Below are 14,166 nucleotides of genomic sequence, written 5' to 3'. Positions count from 1 at the left end.
TGTACAAAATACACTAGTGAAATATTAGTTCTATCTGACACTATAGTCCCCTGTGCACATGTACTCATTTCTTTCTTATAGATAACAGTTTCTCACACCATAAATACTGCCCTTTTAGTAATACAATTTGGCATCATCAGGTATCTTGTCCTTTATCAAGCTGTACATTTACATATGATTTATATGCACACATTTCTCACAATGACAATTGGCTTCAAGATAAAGACAGACAAAAAATGTATTAAAAAGCAGAATAAGAACCACCACTTTGCTTGATATTTCATTAATAAGCAATGCACAGCTGCATTATTCATGTCTGAAAAAAATACAGTTGCCAAACACAACTGAGGGTGGACTGAAAAAGTCTTTGTCTCATGGGCAAACAGCAAACGATACTATTACATTCTATTTTAGAAAGATGCTGTTGTATACGTTGCCTAAAATTGAACAGATTCAACAGGAGAAAATGTAACACCGCAACTTGGTTTTCAGATTTAGTTCTTTACATATCAGTTTTGGATCATTGTGAGAACTTCATGTCCTGTATTATATTCAAGAAATCCATTCAATGGATATGTCAATACCCACTAAACAAATATACTCAATAAATAAATAGAAGTGAGAAGAAGAGAGCATTGCCTGAGCTCAGTGTTCCTGTGCTTTAATTGATTGACAAAAGCTTGCAGTTACAAAGTTTCAGTGTTTTTCTTCATTGCACGATCACAATTATCAAAATCAGAAAATTTGTGGTCAGCATAGATTACAACTCCCTTAATATTTGTCTGCAGCCTCAAAGTTCCCCTAAACTGGAACACTAGAAATGGGAAACAAAATTAGGTCATCTCTATCTGCTATAGCATGTGGTTTTGTCCCATCTTTAGGCCAGTGATTGGGAAAGTGCAGTTTACAGAATGACAAGTATTTTGAACTAATCTCTCACTCTTTTCTTAAAACCTTTTTCTCTGATAATAACTACTATGAACATTACTATCGCTGCATAACATTTTATTTACAAATGCTCCTCTTTAAATATATTACAGGAACCAAATAGGAATCAACGGCTCCCTCTTTCAGTGCAGTCTCATCTGCTATTGGCAAACATGATGTCTCAAACCTTTCACAACTGTGTCAAAAACTGGGAAGCATTTTTGGTCTCACAACTCTTATGGGGAGCTGTTCCAAAACCTCATTGTCCACACTTGGAAGGCAGAAAATTAAATTATTTTCACTTTGTTTCATAATACACAGGCCCATCAATTTATTTAATTCTATGAACAGCCTTGCTGGGTAAATTTTAATGTTTCTCCTTACGCTAGTGAATATGGGTGTTAATAATTGTAGTCAGTCTTCCAGATGAAGTCTTACAAGTGTCTTGTGTATGATGGCAGCAATTCCTTAGCTCTATAGGAAATGCCAGATGATGCATTTTAGGAGTGTATTTGCTTTCTTTTTTTCCCAGATGCATTAGTCTGGTGGTTTGCAATAACACTGTGATCAACCAGAAAAATTCCATTTGGACATCCTCTCTCAACAGTTATTACTATTGGTTATCAATGACATACTACTCTACTGCACTTCATCCCATTTCTGTTTCTCTGGCCTTCAAAACCACTAGATATTTCCTGCATGAAATTCTAAGTCTTCTCTGTCATGGTAATGATCTGCCAGCTTCATATTATTGAAAGAGTTTTACATTTTGTGGTTAGCATCATTACTGACAGCATTAGAAAACAAATCTGTAAGGAATTCTGTTAGTTCTTGACTTTCTATCCAATTTCTTGTCTTTGCTGACATATTTCTAAAGCCTTCCAGAAAGCTAACATAAAGCAATTAAATCTTTGCAAAGAGTAGTGTAGTCTGCATCTGGAGAAGTAATTTGTATGAGGTAGCACAAAAGGTGCACATTTTGTTGGGCTGCCACAGACCTGTGGTGAATTATATGGGTCAACTGGAAAGATTCTTCAGATACTTACAAAGGATGCAACTCAAATATAATTACCTTCATATTCGAAACAAATCCAAATCAAACAAATAACTGCTGGAAATTATACAACCATTTGCTAAATAAATCCATATCTATCCAACTGTACCAGAGACATGCAAGCAAATTTTAGGCAATCATTTAAATTCTTTCCATCAAAATACTCTGTTTAAATATTCATTATTGCCTTGGAATTTTTATATTTCATCCTACAAGAGTATGCCAACATAGATGTTAAAAATATCACAAGGAGAAGACTCCTATCAAACTTTTAATATCCTCCTACTAACCTTAGGTGGTTTAAAAGGATAGTCCGGTGAAAAGGTAATGTCAAGGAAGAAAACTCCACCTTCATATACTGACCCTGGAGGCCCCAGTATAGTTGACCTCCATTCATAAATGTTGTCTCCTTTGGGTCCAGCACTAAAATAGAAAACAAACAAAAAAATAACATAATAACCACATACAATTAAGAAAATACTGCATCAGTTACAGTCTACTAGTAGTAGTGCTGGATTTGCAGCAATGCTGTGGGTTGAAATTGAGTACTATAGTTGCTTAGTTAGTCCTGCATGACATATCTTACTGGTGTCCTGAGCTCTGTCAATGAAGTGATATACTCAGCCAGGAAGAGGTATTAAAATCACACTATAAATTATTCAAATAAGCACAGAAAAATTCTTGACGGTTTAATCTCAAATATTTTAGTGGGCAGATGTGAAGTACTTACTGTACTAGCATACAGAGACTTTGCTGAGATGCCTTGTCACTGTCTTGCCTCACAAGCCTTCCTATTTTCATCTACCTTCTCATCCACCTACCTCATCAGTAGCAGCATAATTACACACATTATTATACAGCACATACAGTACTTAAGGCAGTGTGGTACGAATGACCTTGCAGCTGCACTTTCTAAGTAAGTTACTATCCGAAGGACTTCTGTCACTAGTACAGAAAGCTGCTTTAGTTGGCAATTTTTACGCTATCTTAAAAAAATCATAAACAAGAAGCAGTTCAACTGTTGGATTCTGTTAATTCAAAGTTTTCACTTACTAACACAGCACTGAAACAATATTTAAAATCTGTGATGAATAGTTCTACACATGAAACAAGAAAAATCTCTTATCTACACAGTCAGTGCCTGGAAAAAGACAATTGAAAATTACTGAGTTTATTTGACATTACTATTCCAAATGCTTATATAGCCTTCCTTCATACAACATAATGTTTATCCACAGAAAGGTGTATTTTATCCAGAGAGGCCTTTTGAGGTATATGAAGACTTCTTTTTGGTTCACAGCCTGCTGATACAAGTCATTGAAAAAGGACATGAATTTTAATTAGGATCAGTTGAGATGGGAACTTTTGAATAACTGATTAATATTTTTCAAAGGAATGCAGTGTTCGTAGATTTTTCAAATCAGTGACATAGTATTGTCTTAAAGCATTTCTTGTGAAACCATTCTTGTTATATTTGCAATAAAGATTTCCACAGTATGCAGGGGTTAGTGAAATAACCCTGCGCATAGAACAGATGAAAGCTCTTGGCTATGCTCCATGCCTCACAATGTACCCAAGGCATACAATTATTATACGACATCATGTCATGTTCACTACTCAACTATTCATTTTGTTCGCTGAAAGTTAATAAAACCCTCTTTCACCTGAAATTCCTTGGGCTCCCTTCATTAAAACTTCTGACTGCATGATTCCCTTCATACAATGCAGTGACTTAGTGTGGCATAGTTCATTAGTCATGGTACCTACATCAATTTTCTCTAATAGCTGTTAATGCTTCTTGGCTTTCTAAACTATCTGCTTTCTTAACAAAAATGGGTTACAGAGAATATAACATTATGGAACATTAATTAGCTATCAGCCATAGTAACACAACTAACAATTGTTTTAAAGATAAAATCTGGCTTTTAAAATGTCACAGTAGCAAAGTGTTGACTGTTTGCCATCCATCCATCCATCCACCCACCCACCCACCCATCCATATTTCACAGTGTCTGCAATACATCAAGTTGCTAGCTGCCAAACAAATTTAATTTACCCAGTTCTCAGTTTGCATTAACCTTTGAATAATAAAGCACAGCTGAGACTGCTCTAAGAAACAAACCAGAGAATGAATAATTAAAAACACCTCCACTGCCTTTAGAAAGACCAATGCCGAGTCAACAGGGAAGGTTTAATTGTGACTGAACTAGGCATTAAAGGGCTAATTGAACTCTTTATGAGCCCAACAAATGTGGGACTACATCAGAGCTACGGTATACAAGGTTCACAGAAAGTAAAGCCTTAAAAAAAGATAATCAGGCAATTAGTTCAAATAGAAAGAAGTAAGAAGCAGGAGCAGCCTAAATCTTACATGAAAAAAGTCTATTATACGTGAAGGAAATCCTTTCTTATTTCCTGCATAAAAAATGTTCTAATACTTGGAGAAGAAATGACTCAGTTGATGCCAGCAGGTTAAAATGGAAGTGATATAAATGCCAATCCCTGAGAAACAGTTGAAAAAGCAAGTATCAAAAGCAAGCCCTGTCTTTATTAGAGCTTACGTAGCAAGCAGAGGATGGCTGGGCTTTTCTTGGGTTTGAGCAAGGCTCACTTTTTTATTCAAAAATTCCTCTGATAGTGGCAGTTTCATAATGTATATTATTTTTATTTGTTTTGTCTATTTATTTAATTGCATTAACATTTGAAATGAGCATTCATTAATTAAAATAGTTGGAAAATGCTCCATCTGTCAGTTGAACTGTTTCGGCACGTCCAGCTACAAACCCAGCCTGATCACATTCTGAGGATGCTGATTAACATTAATTGAAGGTTTTCTTTGCAAATGAGAGATGAAGCTTTATTAAGCGTTATTATTAATTTGAAGAATAGCTGGAATTGTATGGAGTGTGGGTAGATTGCTGTTATCGATGTTGCCTGTTGGAGGGTTTGCTGGCAGCAAGGCCATTCAGCTCATGTAAAATACGGATTCACACGCACAGTCAACAGCTGGTACTGAGGGCAACAGCATGCACAAGCATAACGTTTTTTCCCTTGCACATTAATAATACAACAAGTTTGACAGGTGTATTATCTTTGTTTCCTTTCTGTCCTAATTGTTAAGCCTTTTATTTATCCACATTATTGGCAACAAGCACTACGACTCATCAAGCTTCACCAGAGAAAATTCCCATATGTGCAAGACCTCAGCCAGAACCTGATTCTATAAGGTTTATAATGCAAGAGGATTTAATTGCCCTTCTCTCTACATGGATATTTGCCCAGCATGCTGAAGCCCAAATGGTTTACATTCACTGTGATTTATATTCCAACTCTATTAGTGTTACTGGCAACTGAACCACAGATCTCAAAGAAAGTAAACTCAACATCTCAGTGCCTGGAGTCCTGTCATCTCTGGGAGGACAGATTTGGATGTACACCTGCTCAGAAAAGGGCAGACTAACTGCCTTGAATCGAGCTGACCCAGACAGGGCATATAAGGGCTGATGCTGCCAACCTGGTGCAGAATCGATGGAGATGGCACTCCCAGTGCTTCCAGTGTTACCTCCTAGTGGCTTAGGGCCAAGGGGGTGCAGCTAGGCAGAAAGACCCTGGAGGCTTCAAGTTACCAAGGCTCATCAAAAGGCAGCTCCCCTCTGCCATTATTCCCCACAGAACAATGTCCGTTCCATGTGCCTGGAGCTGTGGGTGGTTGGATGTGGAGTCACTTTTGGCATGACATCAGCATGGGTGTGTGATATTCAGGAGAAAGAAATCAATAAAATCACATCCTTTGTACTCCATTTTCCTTTGCTTCTGCCTGTATCCTTCTGTTATGTCTCTGCTTCAACATGTATACTTGCAAATGAAATGTATGCACATAAATTGCAGTTAGTTGCAAAATACTTTAAATGCTGCTATAACTGAATTCATTTTGCTTTAAATACACTTAATGCACTGAGTGTTTTCCATTCCCTTAAGATGTTTTAGGCAGGCAGTCACTTGAAAGTAGTGCTGCTAAAAACTGCCTGTCCCGTACAATGAATCAAAAATCCCAGGCATTCCCTGCATTTAGAACATACTAAAATATTCAACTTGAAATGATGTCGAAAGGCTGTACATAAGCAACAGCTTCCATGAGACATACCAGATGAAAACTTATCTGGAGAAGTTAGGAGAGTAACGTTGCCTTTTAGTTTTATCAGAGCTGATTTGCCATTGCCAGAGTATAATTCAAAACAGTGAAAATACAGAAGGTCAAAGAAATAATGGTATCCCACATGTTTATCAAGTAGCCATATGGAACAAGTTAGTCAAAATAATGTTATTATTTTCTAATCTAACTTAGGTTTCTTGATGAGGGATCGCATGCCTCCCCAGTGTCTATAACGAGGTAGCATGACTTCATGCTGTGTTTGTGGTGAAGTGGAAAATGAGGACCAATCCAATGTCTTCCTTTGCACTCTGTCTCTAATCTTGTGGAAATCCACTTTTACAGTATAACTGTAATCTTTAGCACAAGGGAAAGGCTAGCCTGTAGCACAAGACAAAGAAGTAACCTCAGCTGCCTTCCTTGTTCTGATGTGTGATTGGTGTGTGGAGGGAGGCAATCAAGCCAAATAAAACAGGAAAGCATCATGGATGAGAATCCTTCCCATTCTTCAGGACGCAGAAAGAACTGGAAAGGTTCTTCCTGACTGGCTGAGGTTAAGTTCATTGTTATCCTCATCCTTTAGAATAGGGTGGAACCAGTCTGTTATACTAACTTTGTCCATGCTAACTTTCTTTGACATTCTCTATGGTAATTCATCTTTGCCTAATGTGAACTGCATCAGCACACAGAAGCAAACCTCAGAACTAGGGTTCCCCTGTATGAAGTGCAGTCCGTGGTGTACATAGACCCTCTCAACTATCTTTGGTAACATATGGCAGCAGAAGAAGGCCCTATGTAATGCTTTACTACTTAAGCAATTTCCCTCTGAGTAGAGAAGCTCACAACACAATCATCTCCCCTTACAAGACACACAGCACAATTTCTTGCAGTCTTGTTTTGTGCACATCTAAAGTCATGCTGGAGTAGATTCTGCCTCTAGCTGCCTCATTGCATGCTTCTGAGGAGCCACTTGACCTGAGGGCAAATTCGATATAAAAGTACTGGGAGATTGGCAAAATAATTTAAAAGTGCAGCTGGTGGGAGAAGAGGATGAATGTGACGAAACTGAAGACTGCAGATTCAGCTCTCAGTGAGATACATCTCCTGAGAAACTCAGATGAAGCCTAATTGAAACAATTCCAGTACGTAGCCCTGTTCTCTGTTTTGAATGCTGTGTTAAGCAAAAGCATTTCTTTGGTCTGTACCACAGCAGCAGGGCTCTGTGTCTGCAGGATAACCTAGGAAGAAGTATATCAGTAGAAGGCATACTGAACTTATCAATAACTGACCCATGTGCACACCCAGCTCAGGCCTATGCAACAAGACACAAAAGCAGTAGAGCTGAGAAGCATTGGCATCATGCCCTCATGAGTAGATGTGGTCCTCAGGCCTCCTTTCCTGCTGCTGTCTCTTTGGTGGTGTCAGTTGCACCGGTCATCTACTCTCTTCCCAGTTTCCTCCTCTCTCCATTTTCCACTCCCTCTCAAGTTTTCATCCCCTCCTCTTCCCTCATTTCTGACAGTTCTACCTGTATTTTCTGGTTTCTCCTTGAGGGTGATGTCTCTCCCTGTTCTCTGCATGATAAGGAATCACTGTTCCTTCTTCATGCTTCTTTCAGATTCACGCAGATCCCTTTCCCATAAGCACTTCCTTTTCTTTTTCTCTTATCCACAGGCATCAATGCATCCTGCTATTTTATGTCTTTCTACAGAAAGAAGGAGGGGACAGGAAATGGTGCAGGGGAATTTTATTACAGTACAGCAGTTGCTCATTTGATCTACTTTTTCTCCATTTCCTTTCTTCTGAGATGTACAAAATGAAGAGCAAGCAGAATGGGTGCTGCAGTAACAATGGGGTAGGAAAGGGAAAGGAATCACAGCCGCCTACCTAGATGCTTCAGTGATATCAATAGGTACTTTTATAAATGTATGCAATAAACAGTTGCCAGAGCAGCCAAGGGAATACATTTCTACAAAACAAAAACAAAGTGATAAGCAGCGAGCACTGAGACTGCCTGTGGCAATGGGCACAGTTGTATGGTTAATAACATCTCTGCTATGAATAAAATTAGTAAGCTGGTCTCCTAGCAGTAAAATCAAAGAACAATTAAAGAAATAAGCTCCTTCAGTATTAGAGAGAAGTACTGCACTTTGGCTACCATATTCATGACTTAAACCCCCATCAAGAGACAAACCTTACCCAGATTTTTACCTTTGAAATATGTGACTTATCTTCACTCTGAACACTTGCATTTATTTATTTATTTACCTATTTATTGTATAATTTTCTTCATGTAGGTGGTACAAAAACTATCATTATCAACAGTTTGTAAGGTGCTCATGGTTCTTTCTGGTTTCAATTTAGACCAAAGCTGGATAATTTTCAACAGTAAAATCTGAGGACAAAAAGGTCTTAACTACCCTAAGAAGGGATGTTTTTGGAGACTTGTTTACTTTTACTATATCTCATCTGCAGTGCAAAAGCTTGTTTTTCCATAATCTACATAGGTCACTGCTAAAGTAGTGCCTCCTATTTATTTCCATGGAAACTAAAACAAAGAGTACAATAACACAATGTGACAGAGTAAACTGTCAGCTACAAAGTACTATTTTTCATACATGGTCGCCATCATTAGCCTGTTTGTGTGGATGAGTTGACAGAGACTCATCTTGTGATGTAACAGCTATGCATGGCCATCCAGAATGCGCCTTGTTTTCCCTGCCGCTGCTGAAATGCACCACTGTGCTCACATCCCATTCGGTGCCCATAAACATTCAGCAAGCATCCATCAATGCCAGAGTGCCATGTGTTCTGCATGGAGGAATTCAGTTCTGTTTCATACACACACAGACTGTGGTCAGACCACACCTCTGCTGCCATCTGTCATGCAGCAACAGAATGTAACAGAATGTTGATGGGAATGTTCAACCTCCACTTCATACCACTGACATCAACCTTCAACATTGTGGGCCAACATAATAAAAGAGGAGGTAATATTTTTGGAGCAGCACTTGTATAACACTGAAACTTGGGTCTATGCTATATCCAGTATTTGGTCAACCTTCCAACAATTAGATGAGGTAAACACCATTTTGGGGTATACATCTTTCATTAGAATTATTTATTCATAATGGAAACTGAATGTGAAGCAACTGGGCCACTAATTGCTCAGAAAGGCTTTAGCAGAAAGAGATTTTAGACAAATCACTTTTACCACTCAGCTTCCACTACAGTGAGAAAATTCACTGTAATTCATTGAAAACCTGGCTCAGATCCTCTCTCTGTTCTTCCAGTTTTGTGATTAAGACCATTTTTTCCATAAGAAACTTAGAAGAAATAATATTACTTTGAGGCAAGCATTAAGGGAAGGAGGATATTAAGATATTTTTCTAACTCATGCTACAATCCCTTCAAAATGGTTATATCCTGCTTTCATCAAATGCTTTTTATTGAAGTCAGTTAACATTTCCATCTACACTTTGGAACCAATGTGTTCGTGGTAAATGCGTCTGGAAGAACACCTAAGACAACAGATCCCAATGAGCTGTCAAAGGGGCAGCAGGGTATTACTGGGTAACACTAGATATTATTTCATATACTTACTGAGAGCAATTGAATTCTGAACAATATGGCACTGTCTTACTGTTAGCCTCCTCTAGCTTTAGCAGGATGTTTCTTAGGGGTACATTTATCACCAAAAGCAATTCTCGGTTTAACTTTGGGGCTTCCAGCCACTTTCTTTCTTGCAACAAACCTGTGGCACAGTGTGCCTGAAGTCAGTATGAGGCAAATTTTTTTTCCTTGTGATTAAACTTCTCTGCATGCCTGCCACTGGAACCATTAAAAATTATTAAGGGAACCTGAAACACAGGTTCCCTCCTGCTGGAGCTGTGTTGTGTTTAAAATTCATGAGTTTTGGCCACAGTAAAAATAACAAGTAGATTAAGAACAAAGCAAATGTCACTTTATTATTCACTACTAAGTAATAACACTAAAAAGTACTAAAGGCATCCCAGCACTTTTGCAGACTGGTATTATACCAAGAGTACTGCAGTGCTGTTATCCTCTAAAGTCCTGTCTTCAGAGCATTCCTGAGACAGACACCATCATGAAGAGAACTGCTTCTTAATGCACAAAACAGTTATTTATATTACAGTATCTACAGCAATTTATTCACTGCAAACACCATTACACAGTGTATGATCACAGCATGCTGAGTATTCACAATGAGATTTTAAAAATGGCAATTTTGTTAAGTATTCTCCACTTTGTTCAGCTGAACAAAATTTTCATAAAACCTTTCACAGACGGCTTTCCTTGTTCAGCTCCGGAAACAAGGATTTGCCTCCCATGACACATCTATGGGTTCAATTCCCTTTTGCCATGTTTACTTTCTTTCCTTTTAAAACAAGATCACTAACTGCGGTCATTTCATAGAAATGAACAGTATAAATAAAATGTTTATTGGCCTGATTTGCCTCTACAGTAAACTATATCAGGAGTGTCTTGTAGTCATATTTGAGCTAAAGAGGAAAACACAAGTAACCATGAATGAAAACCACTACAAATAAATGAAAAGACATTCCTGGGACCTTTTAACATGACCTCCAACCTTGCAGCTTGCCAGGTGATATTATTTCCTTGTAGCTCCCAATTAGCTTATCCCTGAGGCTTTCTTTTCTTTCCCAGTATGATAATTTATTTTCCAAAATGTAACTGGTTTTTAATTTCACAACATTTCCCCTTACCCACACCAGCCGTAATTTTGCATTCTATCTCTTCCAAGTTAAACAGCAAACATGTCACAAAGCAGTGGGGTGGCACCATCAGGCATTACATTTATAAATTCTAAATCTAATTTAAAGGGATGAAGTGATAGAGTGTGGACAGATAGCACAGAAACCCCATAGCAGCCAGAAGATTTAAGAGGTGCAGCATGGAAGAAAGCATTCTTTAGAACAGCATTGCCCTTTCAGTTTCTGTGGAAACCTTAGAGGCAGCACAGAGGAAGAGAGGTAGAGCCCTGGCTAAGGCAGCCCAGCTGCAACAGACCAGAAAGACTTGTAATTTATATGTATATATATATATATATATATATAAATATATGTGTATATTTATATTAAAACTTTGGATATGACATCCATTTGATTTGTTGATTTGATCATTTATAGAAAAATAATCCCGAACTCCCACTCTTCATTGAAAATTATGAAAAATGGAAAAAGCTCACACATGGAGTGCTTTGTTTTCTTTTCTTTTGTTTTGTTTTGTGATGGATGGATCTGCTGAACTTCTTCAAAAGCATCCTTCACTTTCTGATGTGGAACTGAGGGACCTCACGTCAAGAATTGAGTTGGGTTTCCAGATTCTGGGGTGGAAGACTGCAGGCTAAAGTACACTGACATACAGCAGTGCCTACTATCTCACACCATGGGTTGATGACTCCTCTGAACATAGTGGGGATCAAGAGAAAGTAGAAGTGAGGGAAAGCAGTGCACCCCTATCATACATCCTCAGTTTTGCGTTACATTAGAACTAGTAATTGTATCATGAATATCACTGTATTTTACAACTTTTACAAAATGAATGGCAAAGCAGCTGCATATCAGATGAACTTTAATGCCTGACCATGGCTCATATATCTTAACCTGACTTTACAGTATCAAATGCCAGTGGAATAAAGACAGAGACTTTCACTCTTTTTCCAATTTCCTGCTTCTAATAGCAGGTGAACTGATTTTCTGAACAACTTGTGTTAAACTTCATCAGCTGTTTAACTGTTCAACTTCCACTATTCTTGCTTTTCTCAAATAGGTGACATTTTAAGTTTCAATGGAAAAGAATTCAGATACTCAAATGGGTTTGTCAGCTTTCCTAAAACTTAAGTATGAAAAGGAGATTTTTAATTGTTCTTCATTTATTATGACTATTAATCCTTTAAGATCAAGGGCACAATGTAATAAGGGAACATTTAAATTGAGACTGGATTTAGTAGCATCCAGAACCATGCTATATAATGATATAACTTACAGAAACCTGTGAATACATAATGAGGTCATTAACTTTGGTGTCCAAAATGTGAGTATAAAAGATTCCACATTTTGTTTAATATACAAAACCAAAGTAACACAGTGCTTTTGGTTAACTTCTATTTCAGCTACCTCCAGTCTATTTGAACTTGAGAATTGCTGACTACTGTTTGTTTAGCATATTGAATTTTTCATGTTATTATTGGCCATTAAATTATAAAATTAAATAAACAAAACAAATATGATCCTGTATGGTTAACTAGTGAAGCAAAATCTTTTACACACAATCAAAAAGAAATTCAAGGTGGATACGCAAGAGTTTTTTTTTTGTTTGTTTGTTTTTTGTCTTATCCAAAAAAGAACTTTACAGTCTCTTATTTTAATTAATATTAGTGTAAAGACACTCTTGGCGGTAGCCAGCCATTTCAGAAACTGAGAATGACTTACCCAGGGTGATTTCTAATGCATATATATGTGCATTTTCTGAGGATTATGACTACTACAAGCAAAACATCAATATTTTTCATTGTTTCTCAGAAAGATTGCTCAGCATACGCACCGCTCATTGTTTCCTCCACTTGGAAATAATTTCTCAAACAGCCTATTAAGAGGTTTGATTTGCTCAAGCCTGTCATCTTTAATAATTCCATCTGCAGGCAGTTGTCTGAATAGGAGCCTCAAAATTCTGATTCCTTATGCAACAAGAGTAATTGTGTAGTTGTTTTTTTTTGTTTTGGTTTTTTTTTTTTTTTTTTTGTGAAATGGTCTGACCCCGAGATTTCCTTTTTCTAAGTTCTAGATTTTCTAGAGATAAGTTGGTGATAAAACTCACCCAAGATACTGATGAGGGAAAGCAACAAGAACCAAAACCAAATAAATTAGTTTCCACAGAGAGACCTTAAGCACCCGGCTGTGTGGCCAGCTACCCTTCTGCCTGTCCTATAAACAGAAGAATAGGCTCAAAGAGAGACTCTCCTCATTTCAGTAAGAGATTCACACATGCTTACATGTGAACTGCTTGCTTACACAAGGGAACAACTTTGTATTATGGCATAGATTAACTAACATGATGTTAAACACATTATAAAACAAGTCATTTCCTCCTGAGTAAACAAGCCTATAAAGCCAACAGGCACAGAAAAAAGGAAATTTGATTCTGAAATCCATACACTTCAAAAGCAGATTCTTTTTATTTAGTCAATTTAGTTAAGAGGCTGTCTTATTTCTCCAGATCTCTGGTAAACAGAAGAAAATATGCTTGGAAATTGTTGGCAAACTGACACGCTTTTGTAACATTTGTTCTTCATTTGAAATTATTCTCATATTTCAAAATGGAGAGCAGCCACAGGTCCAAGGTGAAAGAAACCTTAAAATATCTCAACTTTTCATTGAGACTGGTTGACCTCATTGTAGGCCACTTTCTGACTTACCAGAAAAAAATGAACCTGACAATGTGCTCTGCAGTTTCTGAGGATGGAGGAATTTCTATCACTTAACCAACCAGCCCAAATGACGGGGGATTTAGGAAGCTCTTGAGGAGTGTTGGAGCGAGACTTCTTAAAGTGCACTTCCTCTGGGGTGGAAGACTTATCTGGATACATCACAAAGTAAACAGAAAATAAGACAGATGGGAATTTCCCATTTTTCTATCCATTAAGATTATTTTCTCCTGGAATATTCTGGGAGCATCTCCAAGACTGAGGTTACGAAGAAGCATATGTTGGACCAATCTTTGCCCATTTATGTCACTGGAAATCCTCTCAAAGTCTGAGCCGGAATAAACAGTGTAAACGTGTTAAAATTACCAGTAGTTCCAGGAATTCTTCTTGTGCCACAGCCTCCACCATAAGAACAGAGGTTTCCTAATGTGTTTTTCAGTAAGTTCATTTAGGACAAATGAGGCTGAGTCAACATTCTTCTCACTTCACCGATCTTCACTGCACTCCCAGGATGAGGATTTGTGATGAGAAAAATCTAACACATTGGGTTCATCCCTGATTTTATTC

General features: G+C 37.7%; 1 protein-coding gene across 3 annotated transcripts in view; it reads right to left on the bottom strand.

Moving 5' to 3' along the window:
• The window catches only part of LOC107309305 (ubiquitin-conjugating enzyme E2 E2), a 208,371-nt gene that overhangs the window by 35,988 nt on the left and 158,217 nt on the right, over window positions 1–14,166 (bottom strand). For all 3 annotated transcript variants that reach the window (XM_015853993.2, XM_015853995.2, XM_015853994.2), the window contains one exon: window positions 2,272–2,404. In XM_015853993.2, the coding sequence (XP_015709479.1) occupies window positions 2,272–2,404 (133 nt within the window). The remainder of the gene's footprint in view (window positions 1–2,271; window positions 2,405–14,166) is intronic.

This window comes from Coturnix japonica, chromosome 2 (genome assembly GCF_001577835.2).
Source record: "Coturnix japonica isolate 7356 chromosome 2, Coturnix japonica 2.1, whole genome shotgun sequence".
Taxonomy (NCBI): domain Eukaryota; kingdom Metazoa; phylum Chordata; class Aves; order Galliformes; family Phasianidae; genus Coturnix; species Coturnix japonica.
This window is presented reverse-complemented; position numbering and strand designations above follow the sequence as displayed.